Source organism: Triturus cristatus, chromosome 12 (assembly GCF_964204655.1).
Source record: "Triturus cristatus chromosome 12, aTriCri1.1, whole genome shotgun sequence".
In the NCBI taxonomy this organism is placed as follows: Eukaryota; Metazoa; Chordata; class Amphibia; order Caudata; family Salamandridae; genus Triturus; species Triturus cristatus.
In genome coordinates, this window is record NC_140595.1 from 642,484,102 (window position 1) to 642,504,952 (window position 20,851).

The 20,851-nt window shown below is 43.7% G+C and overlaps 1 protein-coding gene across 6 annotated transcripts in view; it reads right to left on the bottom strand.

Moving 5' to 3' along the window:
- Positions 1 to 689: 689 nt before the first annotated feature.
- MEAK7 (MTOR associated protein MEAK7) overlaps positions 690 to 20,851 on the bottom strand; it is a 240,542-nt gene continuing 220,380 nt past the window's right edge. For all 6 annotated transcript variants that reach the window (XM_085636837.1, XM_085636841.1, XM_085636839.1 and 3 more), the window contains 2 exons: positions 11,019 to 11,195; positions 690 to 3,113 (listed from right to left, as the gene is read on the bottom strand). In XM_085636837.1, coding sequence (XP_085492963.1) covers positions 2,985 to 3,113; positions 11,019 to 11,195 — 306 coding nt within the window. In that variant the 3' untranslated portion in view covers positions 690 to 2,984. The remainder of the gene's footprint in view (positions 3,114 to 11,018; positions 11,196 to 20,851) is intronic.

A 20,851-nucleotide genomic window follows, 5' to 3' on the forward strand; every position in this document is an offset into this window, starting at 1 on the left:
GGGATTGTAGGCAGTGGCCAGTAGGCGCAGCATTCTACTAACTTTCTGTACAATTCTGTGGATAGACTATACCACCACTAGTCGTCTCAACAGGCGCTCTTCTTTTCTGGACCAATCTACCCCTCCTGGAAATAGTGAGTTTGCGGCACAGTGTATCCAAGAGCTCCCTAGAGGTTAGCCAGGTTGGCCAGACTGCCCCTCAGAGCACTTCTTCAGCTTTTTGTGTCTCAAGGGAGTCCAGAAGGCCATTCAAATGTGGCTTGGGGACCACTTTCAATCCCTGGTTTCAAGTAGACAGCAGGAGACACCTCAGTTTTCTTCAGAAACAAGTCCTACAGGATCCTTCCTTCCATCTAATTCTAGCAGTTCAGGTCTCCACCAGTTACAGATTACATTTTCTGGGCAAGCTCTACAGAATTCTCACCATCAGCTGTCATGGATTGGCACAATTTTTTACATGTATACCTATACTATTACAGACATCACTGCTCAAAATGGCAGAAGTCATCCCTTGTTGTAGGGGCAGAGCACACACGCTGTGAAATGTAATGGCAGTGTAACTGTGCAGGGTCAAAATACAACCAGAAAGCAATCCCAAAAAGTAGGGCAACCATTCAAAACTATTCCTTTGCTCACACTCTCATAGCACAATTCTATATCAAATTATATCACAAGTAAAAAAGACCAAATTAGGGAGAGGTAGAAGGTTTTATTTGCCACAAGTTATGTAGGTTTTTAGTCTGAGTGGGAAAGTTTGACATGTATAGTGTCATTTTTTCAAGAGGTGCAGACATTCCACACTGAACATGAGTACAAAGTGTGGAGTGATAAGAAACAGTTATAGTACAGAAAATAAATATTAAAACAAAAAAAACATTAAATAAGTTTACAAGTAAGAAAGTCAAATTTCAATGGCTTATGAGTACAATATGAGATGGGAATATTGGATTTTTTTTTTCTAATGAATAATGCTGGAGTGAGCCAGGAAATATTCAGTCATCATGATGTACAAAGCAATTAGCCCAGGAAAGATTCATATAGTGGAGAAGTGTGGCTCAATGATTAGAGCGGCAGACCCTGATGCAGAGGTCTAGCCCGGGACCAGGGTTCAATTCCCCGCCTCGGCGGGTCTTGGGCTCAAAAATTCCACGGACCTGATAATTCTCGCCTCTGTGCCATTCCAATCATGGAGTCCCACTCTACAACTCTGGGCAATAGCTTGCTTAATCTCCACAACGGCCCCCACAACGCTAAGGATGCCTGGCCTCCACCTTGGGGGTGCCCAGGAGTGGATGCCTCCCAGGGAAAGCCAGGAAGGGTTCCACAGCGGTATTCGTACAAGCGCCTTGAGACCCTTGCGGGTGAGTAGTGCGCTATACAAGTATCAATTTACATATGTGGTGTTACATGAAGCAAACGAGGAGCAAGGTTAACCTCACGCAGCAACATATACAACATGCTGAAAACCAATCAAGGCCAATTTAGCATAGCTCCTGCAAACTTTTTCACAGTAGTGTAGTGGTGAACTGGAGCTATACCCTCAGTGGACAGGCACGCCTTACTGTATAGGCGATTCAAGCATGCCAAAATTAGACATATGGCTTTAAGTCATCACTGCACATCACTAGCATAGCTACAGCTTCTGAAATGCTCAAGTTCAGAAAACATTTCTGATTAGTTTGGCTGTAGTTAAGCAGGGGTACTAACCTAACAGATCTCAGAATAGTCCAATGAGTGCAAAATGTACCTGAAAACACTCCATATAGATATAAAAAGGAGAAGTGACCCAGACCTGAGAGGTTAGACTGAAAATTAGAAAACGTTCGCCAGACACACCGCTCCAGAAAGGTTACTCTGATGAGAAGTTTCCCAAACATCCCTGATTATTTAGACTGAGAATTAAGTGAATGCCCAAATATACATACTCCTGACATGTTAGACTGAAAAGTAAATGGTTGCCCATATGCCAGGGTCTTGACGGGTTAGACGGAGGAGAAAGATACTGTGGAGAAAACTTCTTGCTAGTGTCACCAAAGGGAGCATTTTTCAAACAATGTCATGATAGGTTTAGCAAGAGGCAAAGATCACAAGCTAGAATGGATTTGTTCATGCAGACAAAGAGGAAGATTGTGATTTTCTGCTGGCTTTTTCACCTTGCCTACGTACAACTGTAGTCAACAAGGATTTCAATGATCGAGGCTTTTAGAAGCGACTCATTCACATCGGGTTTGCAATAGTCACATATTTTACACCTTGGACGATGAGCGGCTTACGGAAAGGCCAGTAGAGTTAACATATCCCCTACTTCCCCTTAAACAGGCATTAGCTCTCAAGCAAACATGAGGTTGTACATCAAAATAAAGGGAAAATACTGGGATGTACACCTTATATGCAGAATTTGTGGGCCTCAGTCACTGGAACTGCTTCCTGCATCCTACATGCTGCCCAAAGCTCACTGTAAAACACCATTTACGCCAAAGGAGGCAAAGTCTCTATTTTCATCCAGCACGGTATGTGACTGACTCTGCCGCAGCCTTACTTGATTATCAGGGTTCAAGGGAGTTCAGCAAACCTTTGATTCTTTCATAACCCTTGCTGTTTCTTTACAGATAAGATGAAATATAGGATTGTTAGAAAATATTCATGATTCTAAAAACAAAAAAAGCATTGCAGCATAAAAAATCTTAAACTTGATTCCATTCTTTCTTGTGCTTTCACAGCTTGAAAATTGAAAGAGAATATTACCCCGGATTCGATGGAACAAGTTGTGCTAAACGTAGAAAGAGGCACAATGGGCACAGCTGCTTTGGTGGCAAAGCCTGCAGACGGAATAGGGGCACCCTGCATTCCAGTCACGCAGGACGTGGTCAGTCAATTCTGTGTTTTGTCAATAGGGATTTAATGATTTTCAATTCTTACATAGTGAAGGACATTTCCTCAAGCCTCCATTTTGCAAATAAAACATCAGGGTCGTATAGCACAGGTTAGTCTCCATCCTCCTGTTCATCCTTTGCTTCTTCTCTCAGGCCATCGCTGTGACGTGTTACTCCAGCCATGTCTAGCAGTGCCCGTGCGTCAGGATCTGTATCCAAGATGCTCTTCTTAATCTTTTCCTAAAAACAATTTAATAAAACACAAAATGCAATTAGACACACAAATGAAAAACTCAAAAAATAATAAATAAAGCAGACAAATGAATGAAGACGTTGTTCACGTAAGCATTTAAGAGCAATTAAAAAGAAAACCCACCAACATCAAACATGTTAAAAATAGCTAAAAACTAATCGGGATACTCCAAATATTAAGTAACAGGAGGGGTACAGCTTTCATGAAGATAGTAAACTCTATATTGTGACCCAAAAACCATGAAATCAAAAAAAAATATGCTCTGTAGAAACTAGGTAAACAAGCTCAGCATGAAGTTACTTTTAGAAGGACAATGCCGTCATAGAAACATTACTTACCAGAATGAGTAGTTTTGAAGCTTTAAGAGTTTCTAGATTCACGATGTACATTATTTTGCCATCCAGCTGATAGGTCCGGAAAACTGTCTAGTTTATCTTTTCTCCATTTTGATTTGCATCATTGATGTCTATTATTTGACTTTAGAACCCACCTTGGTGACGTCAGACCTACCTCCTAGAATCCTCTGTACATGGTAGCCATCTGCAGATTCTTTATTTTTTTCCCCTCCTGCCCCTGTTACAAAGTCTCTCATCACGAGAAGTAGGGTGAATCACATGTGAATCCAGAAACTCTTCAGGCTGCAAAATTAATCCTAGTGTTAAGTAACCATTTCGTTTTGGAGAGTGAATCTTCTGGATTCCCATGCTGTGCATTGATTTAATAGCAGTTTGTATGTCCTCATTGGAATTTGGCTGATGACGAGTTTGTATTTGCAATACGAAGATGAAGCACACGATTGTATCCAATAATTGTGGCGAATTTGGGAGAAATCCAAATATACACCCATGTAACGATGCAATCAATTTTAGTGCTGCTTCTATTGATACACGTTTTCAATATGATGCGAGAGTAAACCGCAAGTGGGAATCAATGCCTTAATAGAGGAGTGGTTCCGCATGAAAACATATTTGTGTCATGCTAACCCGACAGCAATGTGCAAATCAATAGCCTAATATATCGTATCATTATATGGGTGTATATTTCGATTTCTCCCAAATCTGCTGCAATTTTTGGATACAACAGTGCACTACCTTGAGCTTTATCTTTGTATGAAATTTATGAAAAGGCACAAATTGTGTTGAATTAGACTGTTTGCTTAATTACAGAATGTTGAAAAATCAGGTGCTTAGTGTAATATATTAATTGATACCATGTCAGGCAGCTGATCCTCAGTCCTGATGATGATCCCATATTTTTACGGGATCGAAATGTCGTCGACATACACTATGACCCGTTACACTATGATTTGTAGTATTTTTGGTTTGGGTGCAGTAGTGCTTTGCTTTCAATATGAAGTGACCCAAAGGTGTTATATTAATGTTGGTCACTGTTTGCTTGCCTGTATTCCCCTCTTCTTGAATAACATGTCCCAAACCTCATGCTTCAGCTCCCACTCATGGGAAACACTTGCCGGTCTGCTGTGCCTGACAGGCTCTGTGTTCTGCCCTCCTGGTAGGTACATCATGTTCAGAGTGATGTGCCCCTGAACGGCACTAGTCCATATCCCCTGTGCTAGAGTGGATAGTTTGTGGGATCCTCTTGCCCCTTGTATGTTGAGGTAGAACATGGCTGTCGTGCAGTCCATCTGCAACTGCACAGTTTTCCCCATGAGCTGTGCCAGAAAGGCATTTACTCCCATAAAAACTGGCTTGAGTTCCAGCATGTTTATGTGCTTTACTCCTGAGGGCTCCATAAGCCACTGATCCAGAGCCTGTTCATGTGAGCTCCCCATCCAGAGTGTGAGGTATCAGTTTTGATCATAACTGAGGAAGTTGGGTTTTGAAAGGGTCTGCCCATCGTGATGTTGGATATGCTCCACCAGTGTATTTCCTGGTGCACCTTGTCCAACTTCTAGATATTCCCAACTCCTTCTTGACTGCGACCATTGTCTCTATAGCCATGCCTGTAGTGGTCTCATGTGTAGTCTTGCGCTGGGGATGATGGGAATAGAAGAGATCATCACAGCCAACAGTTTCCCTACTGTCCTTTCTGTCAGACCTTGCCCCTTTTGGTTAAGGCCAATCTGTTAGTGCATAATTCTTTTCTGAACGGCAAATACTTTTGCTTGTATGAAGCTTAGTCGTGCTCCCTGAAAAGTATTTTCCTTTCGTGGGGTTGGTGCTGACTTGTCTTGATTTATGGAGAACCATAGGTTGTATAGGGTGTGAATTGTGATTCTTATGCTCTCCTAGAATCTATCGGATTATCCTGCTATTACTAATAAGTGGTACAAATAAGGGTGCATATGTACTCCCCTTCTACTTAGATGTGCCTCCACTGAGACTAGGCATTTTGTAAATCCCCTTAGCGCGGTTTATTCAAAAGGATAGAAGCTTTAATTGGTAGTGCACTGTGTCTGCTAGGAATCTCAGGAGTATTTTGTGTTTGCTATTCATTGGAATGTGAAGGTATGTATCCTTGAGATGTAGGTTTGCCATATTGTCTACTTTCCTCAGGCGTATGACCTCTTGAAGAGTTGTGATCATCAATATTTGTGTTTTGAAATATCTGCTTAAGGACCTGGGGTCTATGATGCGTTTTAGAGTTTTGTCTGGTTTTGGGACAAGGAAGTAGACAGAGTAAACACCCTGTCCCCTCTCTTCTGATGGAATCCTCTATTTTGCTTGCTTTAGAAATAGGTCCTTGACCTCCTCTTTGGAGATGACTCTTCCAGGTTTGATGTCTCACGGTTGTTTTAGCAGTTTGATACAATATCAATGATGCATAATGTTTAAGATCCACTTGTCTGAGGTGATAGAACTCCATTGCTGGAGAAAATCTCCAATCCTTCTCCCCGTTGTTAGATGTGATGAGATCCCTAGTGCGGAGTCATTGTTGGAGGGCCCTGCCCCGCTTGGGGCTGATCCTCTGCCTCGTGTTCTCTACCTTGACATATGCAAAAAGAACAATTGATGGACAGAATGCAGAACAATGTCATATATTCACCCCAGTACAGAGATCTGGGCCTAAATCCATCATTTTTTTGCTCGCCATTCCAGTTTGGACCAAGCCATATGCAAATCAGTCTTTACCCTGCACCCAATGGGAACAGTTCAGCCCGAACTGCCCGACCAGGTCCTCCCTGGACTGGAAATAAGCATCCTAGGACCGGTTTCGGGCTTTCAGCCCTCATCAGCCAGTATAGCTTTACTCCAGTGGCATGGAGAGCACGGACCCACGTCTGGGCATACCTGTCCCACTCGGGGTGACAATTGTGTGTCTTTTCCTTTCTCTACCTTGACATGGCTGCCTTTGCATGCTAATGTATTGGCCCCTTGCAGTGGGGACAGAGTGTCTGGTTGTTGTCTGGGATTCCTCTTCTGCTGGTTGGTCTTCTCCTTTGTGCAGAGGTTCCCCTGGAACTTCCCCTGACTTGAAGTGTTCCCAGCACCTTTGCTGACTTGTCTTTGGTGTTCTACAGTGTCTCATCTACAGAGGTTCCAAATGGTATATTGATGACAGCTGCATGCACCTCAGCTTTAAATCCAGACACGCTCAACCAGGCACGCCTTCGCAGGGTGAAACCTATTACTAACCGCCTGCTGGCAATGTGCGTTGCAACCACAGTTGACTTCAAGCAAGTGTTGCTGATATTATTGCCTGAGCGATGACACTCCTTGCCTCCTCAAACTGATCTGGTAGATGTTGCATCAGATCCTCCATTTCTCCCCACTGCTGGGACAATGGGGGTCACAACTTTGCCACGACTGGTTCTCTAAATGCTTCTATTCCTTGGTCAAGGATGCTCTGCAGCATGGGGAGGTACTGATTTTTCCTTTCTGATGGTATAAGTCTTTCCAGCAAGGAACAGGACTGAGTCTGATCATCTTCCAGCTTTACTCCAAGCATGTATGCCACCCTCTTGATGACCGTGTTGTATGTCGCGATGTCATCTGGTGGAGAAGGCCTTAAAAGTGTATGTTTCAATACCCTCCTCCAGGGAACCTATCTTGAGGTCTTGCCTCACCTCATCCATCGGGCTTTCGGCACCAAACATTTTGGTGTTGCATTGCTCCTCATTGCCCTCTTCATACATGCTAATTTTCTCCTCTGGCTTCTCTGCTCGCTGTCGGGTTAGCGGTGGATCCAAGTCTGCCTGTTATGGTTCTGTCTGTTGGGGGATCTTTCCCTCAAATAAGAAGAATAGGCATTCAGTACCCCTTCTGGACCACTTTGAATTCCTGCTTTCTTTGAAGTAGTGCCTCCATCTTGGACTCAAGCCTCTTATCTCTCAATGTCAAGAGTTTTCGGTTTGGTGGGAACCATCAACAGCCATCTTTTTTGGCGTTGAAGTGTCCGACTATCGGGACTCTTTCTCCCTTCTGCGTTCGCAATTATCTTGAACTTTTGAGGCTGGTTTCGAGGATCTACCTTCATTTGTGTACTTTTGTTTGGACCCATGATGCTATTTTATGTTCTTTTTTCCCACAATCGTCAAAACCTTCCGCGATGGGGTGGAGTTGGAGTGTTTCAACTTCATGACTTTTGATTCTGTACCTGCAGCAAGTGTACTCGTGGGTGGGCCTTTTCTGCATCTGAGCTCTCTCAAGCTCAACACTCTCCTTGACATCAGAGAATTTCCCTTGTGCCAGTTCAATACCCTCCAGGGCCTCCTTGTTGCTGCAGAGTTGATCTGTAGGATCCGTATCCAGCGACTACACCATGTCATAGTTTGTCTGTTTCTACCTAGATTTTAGGGTTTTGGGCAGGAATTCGGTGCAGGTTCTGCAGTCCTACGTTCAATGTTCTCTCAGCAGGCCTAGGTGGCAGACTGCGTGGCTGTCTTTCTGTGCAAATTTGTGGTGGCACTTGGAGTAAAAACGGACCGGGGATGCTCCATCCCCACTTAACATTCTTCAACCCACATGGCCATTGCCCACACATGTTGTCCGGGTAAGAACACCCGCAGGTTTTTTTTCAGTGTAATTTTTATGTTGTTTATCCTCCTCTCTGTCTCCTGTCGGAAGGTTTTCCATCCCAAAAACTTTTCTTCCTCTTGCTTGTGTGGGTGCATCCAGAAGCAGTGGCAGAAAAAAATAACCTGAAGATGGATAACACATACAAAGGATTCTGGGAGTTATGCCTGACTTTACTAAGGTCGGACCTAAAGCCAAATGATCAATGATGCAAAAAAAAAAAAAAAAGACAAAAAAAAACACAAATCAGACCTAATCACCAGATGGCATAATAACTCACAGCAAATGAATCCAGAAAATATTCACACTGCAAAAAAAAGAAGAGTTTAAGTAAAGTGAACCGCTACTTATCATGATATTTTTGTCCTCAATATTTTGTCCACAATATATTTGGAGCACGTTATTCTATATTGAATATTAAGATGGACACCACATACACAAAGTGCAATATGTTTGTCTTGAATGGGAGGGAAGGAACAAATAAGGTCCAACTTTTTTACACCACAAAAACCTAGGGGAACATACGGAAGCTACTGAGCCAGTGGTGTGAGTAAAGGATCACAGATCTGAATAACAAGCATTCGATGATAAACCCTTCATTCTGCCACTGGGCAATGTTTTTATTTGACTTTAGAGTTATACTCTGTGGTGATGGTGAACAGTTAGGTAAAACGCAAATGTGTCTGTTAAACCAGGTAGGGGAATGATAAGAGTTTCAGACAAGAGTAAAAGGGAAGTATGTTATATTTCGGCCCTGCCACCGTTGAGCCTGTCAGAAGTGCTGCAAGAATTGTATCAGGTGGAAAGGGTAGAAGGGCTGCAACTACATTTGGTGTGTTATATACACAGTCCACGTTACGCCTTATTTCTGAGGAGAACATTGTGGAACAGGAGCGATCTACTCCAATTGGCAAGTAACCGACTTTGAGCTAATGGTATCTTTCAGGTGTCGTAAATACCTCACCCCCATCCGAACCACTTCTAATCGGAGCCTAAAAGGGATGTAACAATAAGGCAGTTCATTGAAGGCCTAGAGAAAAAGCCACAGTGAATAGAGAGGTACTATTAAATTAGATAATAATATCAGTCACTTACCTGCACTTAGAAATTGAAGTAGTGTGGCATAAAGCACAACATATTAGCAAGGTATTTTATGTCATCTGAACCAGTTAAATGTTTCGTTTGATATGTTTAAACAAAGAAAAGCAAGCATTAGTTTGGCTAAATTGCATCTAGGCCATGATCCACACAAATTGGCATTGTCAAACAGCCATTGCTACCAGACTGTTACTCTATAAAACCTACAACAAAGTGACTTATGACCAAAGTCCTACAACACTAAGTTGTTATCAAATCATGTCTTACGCTACATTTATCATCCATGGCATGTCCAATTAAAGAGTTTTAAAAAGGCAGCTCACTGCTTTTACCAGTACATCCCCTGAATTATCCTTCATTTCTTCTTGAAGACGTTCACATATGAAGTCCTCCTGTCCAGAGTGGACCTGTGGCCAGTCTGATCACCCAGAAGTATCCCTAACTAGCTTTGCCACCACCAAGATTCAGAAATGTTTAAAATTTGCAAATCAAGTTTCTCAAATTAGTTCATAGGAGAGACAAAGTCAAAACCAGGGTACGTTCTGCTTATCTCCAAATCCTATTAGTCAACTGCTATTGACCAAATCGACTAGGACGGACCATCTGGCGGAATATGAATGTTCCACAAACTTCCTTCTCCAGGGACATCCACATACAAACTTCTTTATAAAAATATCATTGCATTTCTGAAAAATGTGCTCTTCAGTATCTCATTCTGATTAGTGTTCCTTTCATACTATGTATATTCTCTTCACAGTATTTGGCACATATCCTGGAATCAAAATCCTGTAGTTCTGGGCAAATTACTTAATTTCTCCGAGCCTAAAAATGCATGCAACTTTGTGTAATGTAACTGGTCCTTATATAATGTGATCCAGTACCATTAGGGCGAGTTCGCACTATTTAAAACTGCAAAAACAAGCAAAACAAATCAGCTTGTATGTAGGGGATTTACATTGCACAAAAACAGCTGCAAAGGGAGAGTACACGTACCAGCATTTGATGTTCTGATCTTTTCCAAAGAACTAACTTAAGTCTATTTATTTGGAGTAAAGATTCAAACATCCTCTGATTACAACTCCCAGGAAAACAGTTGCCACTATAAAGTAAAGGGATGGGTCCATTATTTACATATGGAAACTTCACTAGCTCCTCACTGAAACGCACCTTGCCTCATTCAACAAGTTAGTCATAAGAACAAGTCTGCTTAATAGATCAACTATTCGATAGTGCTCCTCTAGCCGGTCAGTGTTTAAAATAAATGTCTAAAAATAATGAAAAAACACTTTGGGGAGGTGTGGGGTGAATTAGGACTGTGAAATTCACACTTTTTAGATCTGGTCCAAATGAGGATTTTACTCTCTCCCAACAGGAACTAACCAGTGCAATATATTTAATTAGAGAAATATTGGAGATTTTGGTGTAGGTAGCACCCCAAATAGCTTGCAAAATAAAAATTCTTAAAGCTTCATATATATCGTAAAGATATTGAAAAAAAAAAAAAGAATCGATTCACTAGCAGGTGGCCCCCTGCTTCCTCTACCTTACAACCACCACCCTGATTGAGAATCTGCTTGCACCATCAGAAGTAGTTCAGATTCTAGGACACCAAGTTATAGTCTTATTGTCTGTATTATTCAGCACTAAGGTTTAAAGCAGATTAGCACTTTCAGAGCTATGTTGCAAGCAAGACATAATGCAGATGTGGAATATCTGTGCAGCACAAATGATCCAAAGGTTTCAAGGGAAACAAAAAGGCACAAAGAAAGGAAAGCTATAAACACAGACTCTCATCCACCAACCTACAATGGGACTTACATCACTTTCTTTATGGTGTCCTACTCCCCACACTTCCAGCACGTCGATCTTAAAGTTCTCAGTCGAGGAAAGTTGACGACTGTTGTATGTGGTACACCTGGGCTTTGCTTTGCTGTGCCCGTGCCCAAAGTCACTGTCTATCCAAAGTCCAAAGTAATTATGCTGTCCTCCCATGCCCTGTTAGGGAAGAGGAATGGAAGACAAGCTACATAATCAAGTTACAGAATCAAGCTGAAGGAAACATGGCATGCCATAGAACATAGGATTTTAGGAAATTATTTAAAGCATGTCCAAATACAATGAAGTACTTTTGTGCAACTTAGCACATCTACAAAGTCTTGCAAACAAATAAGTAAACAGTTATATAACATTGCAGTGATAGGTTAACAGGGGCATTGAAGCATCAAGCTAACCTAACAAGTGGTGGAAAGAAGAGGAGCAGTCCCCGCTAGACACTGTTGTTACCAATGATGTCATGTCAGATGTTGCAGTGATGACATCAATAATGTCATAGAACATGTCATGAGTGATGCAATATGTGAGGTAATTAGCAGAGCATGGCGAGGGCAGGTGTTCTAGTTACTTTAGGGCATGAGTTATAGTTACTGAGATAACTATAACTGGTGAATTCAGTGGTTTTGTTTGTTTAAATTGGAGCTAAGGAAGATCAGTCATTTCAAACTTTTCTAGCTAAGAGGGCTAACAAATCTACCACAAGACGATTACACAATCTACAATTTCTAATACATTGTCCCAAAATGTATACGATTTTGGTGTATTCTCCATAACTAAAAAAAAAGCATAAGATGTCTATTTTCCTCTTGGTTTGCTTGCAACCGACTTAATAACAAGTTTTAATTACATTTTCTGCAATTAGCAATTGCACAAAATGCTGATAACTACCTAGAGAATCAGGTTCATGGTTGCTTTTCCTATTAGGGGCTTGGTTAATGTTCTGTTTTTTTATCGAAGGGGTGGTATTTGATCTTCCTGACATATTTGTTTAGAATACCTGTAACAAATGGGGAGAAGCTTGTAGACATGTTTTTTTATCTTCTAGAAAGACACTGACAAGAGTTTTGGTGGGTTCTAGAAATGAGACAACGGACACATTATTTGGTGCACTGTTTTTAGGTGAAATACAGTATTTCCAATGAGGAGTCTTTCAAGGGAAAAGATGGGGATGGAATTAGGGGAGGGTTTAAACTAAAGATTTCTGAATGCCATCTCCTACATTCTGTAAATTTGGTTTGAAGATGGCAACCATATCATTGAACCTCAAGTAGTGGCAGTAGGAAGTGAGAAGGCAGGGGTATCAAGCATAGAACTGAATTTCTTAAACAAATGCTCGTATTAGCACTACTGATTTTAAGGTCCAACTTGAGTGTGCATTTTTTCACTTGGGATTTTTTTTCTTTTTTTAAGATAAAGGGTATATCATGATGGAATATTTTGGATTGGAGTGGGGCAGACTGGAGTGGTGCACATTGTTTTGGATTGGGGTGGGGAAGATTGTTTTGGAGTGGGGTGGGGGCAGGTTGTTTTGGACTGAATGGGGCAGATTGTTGTGGGGTAGATTGGAGTGGGGTGGATGGAGAGGGAGTGGGTGGTTTGGACTGGGGTGAGGTGGATTGGTGTGGATTGGAGTGGGGTGAATTTGGATAGATTGCTATCAGGTGGATTGGACTGGAGTGGGGCAGTATGGAATGAGGCAGATTGTTTTGGATTGCAGTGGGGCAGATTGGAGTGGGGACGATTGTTTTGGATTGAGTGAGGCAGATTATTTGGATTAGAGTGGGGCAGATTGAAGTGGGGCAAATTGTTTTGGAATGGAATGGGGCAGATTGGAGTGGGCCAGACTGTTTTGGATTGGAGTGGGGTGAATTGGAGTGCAGCAGACTGGAGTGGGGTGGGTTGGGAGGACTGGAGTGGGGTGGGGTGGATTGGAGTGGACTGGATTGGGGTGAGTGGGTTGGACTGGAGTGGGGTGGATTGGATTGAGGGGGCGGGTTGGTGTGGGGTGAGGTGGCATGGATTGGTGTGGACCAGAGTGGGAGGTTTGGAGTGGTGTGTATTGTTGTGTACAGCATGATTAAGTGTTAAAGCAGCATTTTAGAAATTACACAGAAGAAACAATGTCGCTTTGCCATAAAATAATCCTCATCTTTTCAGAACAGCGCCCAAGAGCAAAAACAAAAGAAAACATGAGTGCAAAGTGAGAAAAGAGAACTTGAAAATATAAAAAAACTTAACTATAGAAAATAAATCTTTGCAATTTTATTTGTCCTGCTGGGCACACACTTTCTGTTTGCATGGCACTAAAAGTTAAACAGAGCAAAATAGTACTTCAATCACATTGGGAGCAGCGGGCAGACACTGATTAAGTTGAATCAATCAGTGCTTGGTCCCTGCTCCACAGAGAGGAAGGAAATTATGTTAGGCCTGCCTTGATGAATTATGAGGCTTGAAAGAAGAGTGCCACGCAAGTCACCAAATGTTAAGCAGTGAGTGGGCTCTAAGTCCTTTTATCTATACAACAGTGTCTCGCTAGCAAGATGCATGCGCTAGCGCATGCTCTAGCAGACTCGACCCTAAAAACAGGGTGACCCAAGATACCACTGTGTGTGGGATCACTCACTGCCAAAATCTGGCACACTAACCGCTCATGGCACTACTCCACCCATCCCGATTGTCAGCTGTAATCGCAACTGCACTTCATTGTAAACTTTGACTTTACCCATGCACACAAACGATTTGAAAGTTGATTATTCCCAGTAAACTAAATTAAATCTTTAAGTACTAGTACCTCAAAATGTATCTAAACAATACTAAAAGACACTTTTATTAAAGAAAGAAAATCTCAAAGAAACACAGCATGGTGTTGCACCCTCAGGATTCAATCCTGTGAACACCCAATAGATTTTTCTTCCAACATTAGGGGTCAATCCTAACAACAAGTAGATTTCCCTTGGAAGTAAGACAAGCACACAGCAGGTAAAATGGAAAGGTGCTGCCCCACGAATCTCTATTGAACTTACTCAGGCGAGGTTTGAGTTTGGAAATGGAAATATGCTTTACACCACAGTCAATACCACCATGTGCCTTTACACTGCCGTCACTACCACGACTGCAACGTTACCACGCGTTCCTTTACCACGCAAGTCGTTATAACTACTTGCTTTAGGGGATGCATTGTTGGACTGGTGTTGTATTTAAGTCAAACACCTTCCCTACTGATACACTGACTACAGTTGGAATAGTAATTTATACTAATCCAAAGTCCAGAGCTCCCCTAAGGCTAGTTGTTGTAATGACTTGCGTGGTAAAGGAACGAGTGGTAGCGTAGCAGTCAGGGTACTGACTGCGATGTAAAGGCATGCTTGGGAAATGCATGTGGGGTTCAATCCTACAACAGTTTGGAATGTAAAAGTAATACAATAATATCAGTCAGATCATCAGGGTTTTTTAAGTGGCTTCTCTTCAACCTTTCTTTCTATACAGCCTGCACGAAAATGATCAGGTGCACAATATGAGCACCAATAAAGTAAATACAAAACATGCGACAAGGAAAGCTCGAATTTAAGCATACACATCTATGCCCTGGCCTTTACTGTCATCAAAGCGGTGTACACGTGTAGAAGGGTCTCAGTGAGGCTCCTGGAAGAAGGCTCAAGAAACTGAAGTGCAGGCAATAGGCTAATGTCTGAGGGGCAGGGCTAGTGCTTAATTTGTATAGAAGTAAGTACTAGGGTCCTGGGAGGACACAGCTTGGCAGTTTCGGCTGGACTGTTCCCATGAGGCACAGGGTAAAGACTGATTTGCATATGGCTAGGTCTAAACTGGGGTGGCATGGTGAGCAAAAGATTGATGGATTTAACCCAGATCTCTTGACTGGTTGTGAAGGTTTTCATTTGTTCTGCATTCCGTCCACCAATTGTGTGTCTTTTGCTGTATATTTATGTTGTCATCATCATAAAAACAAAGATATAGATCCTGTGTGAGATCTCTAATCAGAATAGATTGCCTACATGGACTGGAATGTGGATCAGATTATTTCAAACTTTCCTGCTATCTCTTTTTTATCGTTAATAAATTGCAAATTCTTTATTATAATGATTCAAAGGGAGGAAACTGGTCACCTGGGATGAGCGGTATATTTGATTAGGTTATGGGCAAGCCCAATAAAGCTCAATTTGCTGAGTTTGCCTTTATAAGGCTTTTGGGTCTGTTAAAATCCATAACACTTATTTTTGACTTCTCAAGCAAATGTAACTTAGCAAGAATGCTGACAAAAGTTAATGTGATAACTGTTTTTTTTTTATTTGTGTGTTAATTAGACAAATGTGTGCCGACGGTAGGCCAGGTGTTCATGTGGCAGGCGAGCAACATTGGGTGTATAGGATACCGTTGCTCTCCATGTTGCTCTTGGCAGTCTTCTCCCATGGCCTGCCTGTTATGGTGCAGGATTCAGAGAGCAGTAATAGTCTGGGAAGCCTCAGCAACTTGGTGCCCAAGTGTCGCAGCAAAAGTGGCGCCCTGCGACAGAGTTCTCGGCCTACTAGTTGTGATGTTCATCAACTCGCACCTACAGCAGGAGGTGCAGCACGAGTGGCAGCCTTACTTCTCCACACGGGCACATGGAAAGAGCTTCTCACAGCTCTGCACTCAGATGGTCGGCCGTGGACCCCCCATTCTACTTAGAAAGGACACTGGAGGAAACATCTTTGGCAGGTTTGCTTCTCAATCTTGGGAGATGAAGCTGCAGTTTCAGGGTAAGAAGGATGGCTTGGCCATGGTGTTCTTCAATGGATTATCCCAAGCCTGAGTAGACCATTTCTGGGGTTGTGGGCTTGTGTAAAACTTGTTCAATATAAAGGGGGACCCCTGAGAAACAGATAAGTAGGCAGGAGGTATAGGGGAGAATTTAGACACACTAGTACCAGCGAAACACCACCTGTCTATATAGTACAGATATAGATAAGCCCAAAAGTTTGGGTCAGGATTCAAAGAGTAGACACACACCGAGACTGACAAGGAGAAGATAATACAAAAGAATAATAAGGTATAAAATATCAATTTATTTGAGTACAAAAATTCAGAGCGATAATCAATAAGATACAGTTATTTCATCAGCTAAAACTACAAAGGTCCCATACTAACTCAAGCATTCATACTAGCATTCATTCCCACAACATACTCAGAAAATCCACCAAAACAATAATCAACATATGTCAATTCATAAATGACTTAGGACAAATAGGTTTCCGGAAAAGATGGTTCCAAAGGGTAATAGTTCCAACAATCGTGTGCTCCAAATCGTGAGGGGAGGCAGGGTATCCGGATAAAGACAGGGCAGAGAGGCCAACGCACGTTTCGGTGTTGGGCCCACAGGGGGCTACACCTTCGTCAGGGCCGAGGATGATATGGTAGTAAGGGACACAGAGAAGTACCTAGTTCAGGATACTTGGCCTGGCTCTCACCCTCTAAAGATGGAGGGGGTCAGAGTGCCTGGAGATTCATGTGGATACATTCTGAGGCAATACCAAAGGATAAATGGCACGATGGATTCAGGGCTCATTCAGCATATAGCGATCCAGGCCATAGGTCGAGATTAAAAGGGGGGGGGGGGCGGCCTCCCAGCCAGAATTGCGGGACGAGGTTCCAAGGGGCGTGTCACGAACGCCAAAGGATGCAGGTATTGGTGAATTCCATAAGTGGTACAAGCGCGGTGGACAGGATACAGCCAGCCGGGTGTCCAAGTGGGGGCCAAGTGATGGTACTTCTCTGTGTCCCTTACTACCATATCATCCTCGGCCCTGACGAAGGTGTAGCCCCCTGTGGGCCCAACACCGAACCGTGCGTTGGCCTCTCTGCCCTGTGTTTATCTGGATACCCTGCCTCCCCTCACGATTGGGAGCACACGATTGTTGGAACTATTACCCTTTGGAACCATCTTTTCCGGAAACCTATTTGTCCTAAGTCATTTATGAATTGACATATGTTGATTATTGTTTTGTTGGATTTTCTGAGTATGTTGTGGGAATGAATGCTAGTATGAATGCTTGAGTTCGTATGGGACCTTTGTAGTTTTAGCTGATGAAATAACTGTATCTTATTGATTATCACTCTGACTTTTTGTACTCAAATAAATTGATATTTTGTACCTTATTCTTCTTTTGTATTATCTTCTCCTTGTCAGTCTCGGTGTGTGTCTACTCTTTGAATCCTGACCCAAACTTTTGGGCTTATCTATATCTGTACTATGTAGACAGGTGGTGTTTCGCTGGTACTTGTGTAAAACTTGCACAGGTCAGTGTAGTAAATGGTAACTTCAAAGGCCTCTGGCTGAGCTCGTCCACCCTGGTGTTTAAAGATCCCACCATGTGGTTCACAATCAAGGAGATGCCCTGACCGTAGCTAACTTCAGGGGCACGAGTCTATTGGCACAGTACCAAGGACACCACCCTGCCCAGCTTGTTGTGGTACGTACCACATAGCAGTGCAGTTGTCCATGAGAACCTGTACTAGCCTCCTCTTGATGGACAGTGGTAAGGTCATCAATGTGAGGCTAATGGCCCACAAATTCCAACAAACTGATGTGGGGTTGGGCTTCTGCCAGAGACCGGAGTTCTTCGATCTCCATCTCTCCTAGATGATGACTCTAACCTCAGTGACACATCCGTCAGCACCATCAGTTCTGGGTGGGGTAGGGAAAGGGGTCTACCACTCTCCAATTTCAGTGGACTCGGAGACATGAATGCAATAAAACCGGTTTCCTTGGTGCTGGGCCCATTGAGTATTCAGATTTCTCTGCAGAGCCCGCATATGCAGACTGGCATGTTCGACAACCAGGATGCAAGTAGGTCGAGAAGTCTCACAGCCACTCTCACCGAGACCCAGGAATGGGGCTGAAAAATCGGGTAACGTCTGTTCAGGCGCGTAGCTAGGGGGGGGCGGTGGGGGCGGACCGCCCCAGGCGGCACTATATTTAGGGCGGCTGCGGCGGCCTTTATAATTTATTTAGGGACACTGCACAAGTGCACAGTGTCACTAAATAAATTATAAAGTCCGCCGCAACGGCGCGCGCTGGCCCAGTTTTGAGAGCAAGGCAAGCAGCGCGCTGCGCACTGCACGCACTGACCTACTTGGTTGTAGTGTGCGCCAGTGCGTCAGCGCCTGCTGCTGCAATTGATGATTGATGCATTGACCGTTAATCTGCCCGCGCAGCGCCGCCCGCGTATACTGGTCCCAACCCAGCCTGCTCCAGGGCCGTCAATCTTGGAGAGCGCGCGCCAGCGCTACCAATGACGGCCCTGGGCTACATTTTTGCCCGGCCCTCGCGTCTCACGATGAGAACGTAGCGGTGACGCATCACGCACTTCACCACTACGCACTCTCCTGAGGACCTTGTGGCCTGGGGTAGTCTGCTCTGCTGCATCCGTACTCCGTGGATAATTCGTTTTAGTGCAGTACTAGTAGGTAAGAGAATGTGTTTCTTTTCTTTTGAAAAATATGCGCAGGCCCAGCAGGACACGTACTTCGTGTGCGCTTAATTTAAAATGTATCATTATGGCCGATGCAGGACAACAATAAGACAATAAAAGATGCCCCAATAACGCTGGTGATTAATGATCCGCTGGCGAGCAATTATTTGTCTGTTAGTAGATTTTAAATGCAGATGAACTGTATTTTCTGTGGAAGCTCAGTGGGTTGCTGCCTTTGCCACAGAGATACTTGTGTTACTTGCAGTTCAGAAGTTACAATCCTAACATAGGACAGTGACCAATTAACTGTCAACCCGGCTCGTTTGATTTAAGCCCTTGATTCTGAGGCCTGCCGGAGCGTAGGTCCACTCCTCTTTCTTGATGAACCTGGGCTTCCCAAAACTGTGAGTCAATCAGCAAGGGTTTCAGTTTGTAGGCAGTGCATGTGATAGGCGTCATCACGGATGCCGGGTCACATGCTTTAAAGAGATACAGCGCGTATGTTTCACTTTTGTGGAAACATGCACGCTGTAGAGATGTTGTGTGGAGTACTGCCTGTGAGATTTCCCCACTAATGTCAGCACAGAGTAGCATGGCGGGCCAGGTTGGCACCAGTTATGTGCCGTTTGGTAGCAGCAAGTGTAAGTCCTTTTGCTGTTGCGTTCGCTCCGTTTTTGTTGTGCGCCGTGTTGCCAGTAAATGAGTAAAACATATAACTTCCTTGATCATGCCGCCGCCCGTGCGAGATCATGGTGCCTGCAGTAGCTACCTCATGAGAATGCTGCGTGAATTCGACCTTACCGGACCTCGGACCCTGCGGGAGCAGTCATGGTGGCTCAGCTCTGTCCCATAATGGTCCTCGCTCTGTGATGTAAATTAGTGTCAATATATGTACCTCCTTTGACAAACTTCTTAAATCTCAATTTCTAGTCCGCCCGACCCCCAAAAGTTATTTGCGCCCTGTGTCGTGTTTAATTATTACAGGAGGAGGCCGGTGTTTGGCCTGTCACCTCCAGACCTCGACACTTCCTGCCTGCTTAGCCCCTGTCCTGGAGGATCGCCGAAGGTTGTGTCTCGTCACAGCGTGAGTCTTTGAGCAGGTGCTGTGTCTTTAAAAGGCACAAGCACTGTTCTCAAGACAGCGGTGCCACATAGCAGCTTTTCTCACGGTCATACCTGAAATATATCCCGATTGCCAGCAGCAAGAAGGGTGAGAAACTCCAAGAAACTACAGAGGCCCATGGCCAACAGTCTTTATATCTCCAGCTGCAGCACTGTGACTCAGAGTCTTGGTAAGTGTGAAAAATGAAGCTGCTGACATTATAAATGTTCCTGCTATGGTCGGAGTTGTAGTTTTAATATCATGGTTAGATATTTATTTTACGGTATGATCAGGTTACAAGGGCACCGGGTTAGTGCCCAAAGAGCTGCATACAAACATGAATGGTATAGATTTGTTTTGTGATATAGTTAGAACTTCCTCAGTCTTTCATCATTCTAATGTTGCTAAAATGAGTATGTTTGGGCAGAGATACATTTTTATCAGTAAAGCTGACCCCCATGGAATACTCTTTTAAATCCTAAGGTTGTGTTTCCCCAGACCAAACCCTCTCAAAATATACTGCCCACCAGTATGGATGACATGTGATTCCTACACCTTGTAATCCTCATTGGCTTATGTGACATTCCCTGTAGACTGATTTACATACTTGTATGATTCATTGTCTCTGTATAATGTGTTCGTGGTGTAAAGTGCTGACACACTACACTGATATGAGTAGCGCTAAACAACAAATGCATATGAGAGAGGGGCTACGGAGCGATGAGGGGCACTGGTGGAGGGTGGCAGTGAGGGAATCTGAGGAGGAGGTAGTTGGAGGGGCTGTGGAGCGATGAGGGGCACTGGTGGAGGGTGACTGCAGGGTTTGAGTCGGGGTACCAGGCGGGTGGATGGCGTCCCCTCACTTATTTTAACGGGAGCTCGATTACTGGAGCAAATGGAGCCACACATTTACTCTTTGGCCTCTCTGGGGCGAGATCGGAGCTCATTCAGAACGCAGCTCACGCGCTGGCTTCTCTGATGCAATGGCATCTAAGGGGTGAGCGAGGGGAGGCAAAGAGTCTGATGGTGCAAGCCACCTTTCGTGACATCACTTGCTGTTGTGACGTCAGCGTCCCCCCACTTCTTTTTTTAGGACTTGTGCCCTGGGTGACAGTGAGGGAATCCGAGGAAGAGGTCATGGTGTGGAGGGGGAGCTAGGGTGAGATGAGGAGCACTGGTGGAGGGTGGTAGTGAGGGAGTCTGAGGAGGAGGTCATGAGGGGGAGAGGCTACAGAGAGATAAGGGGC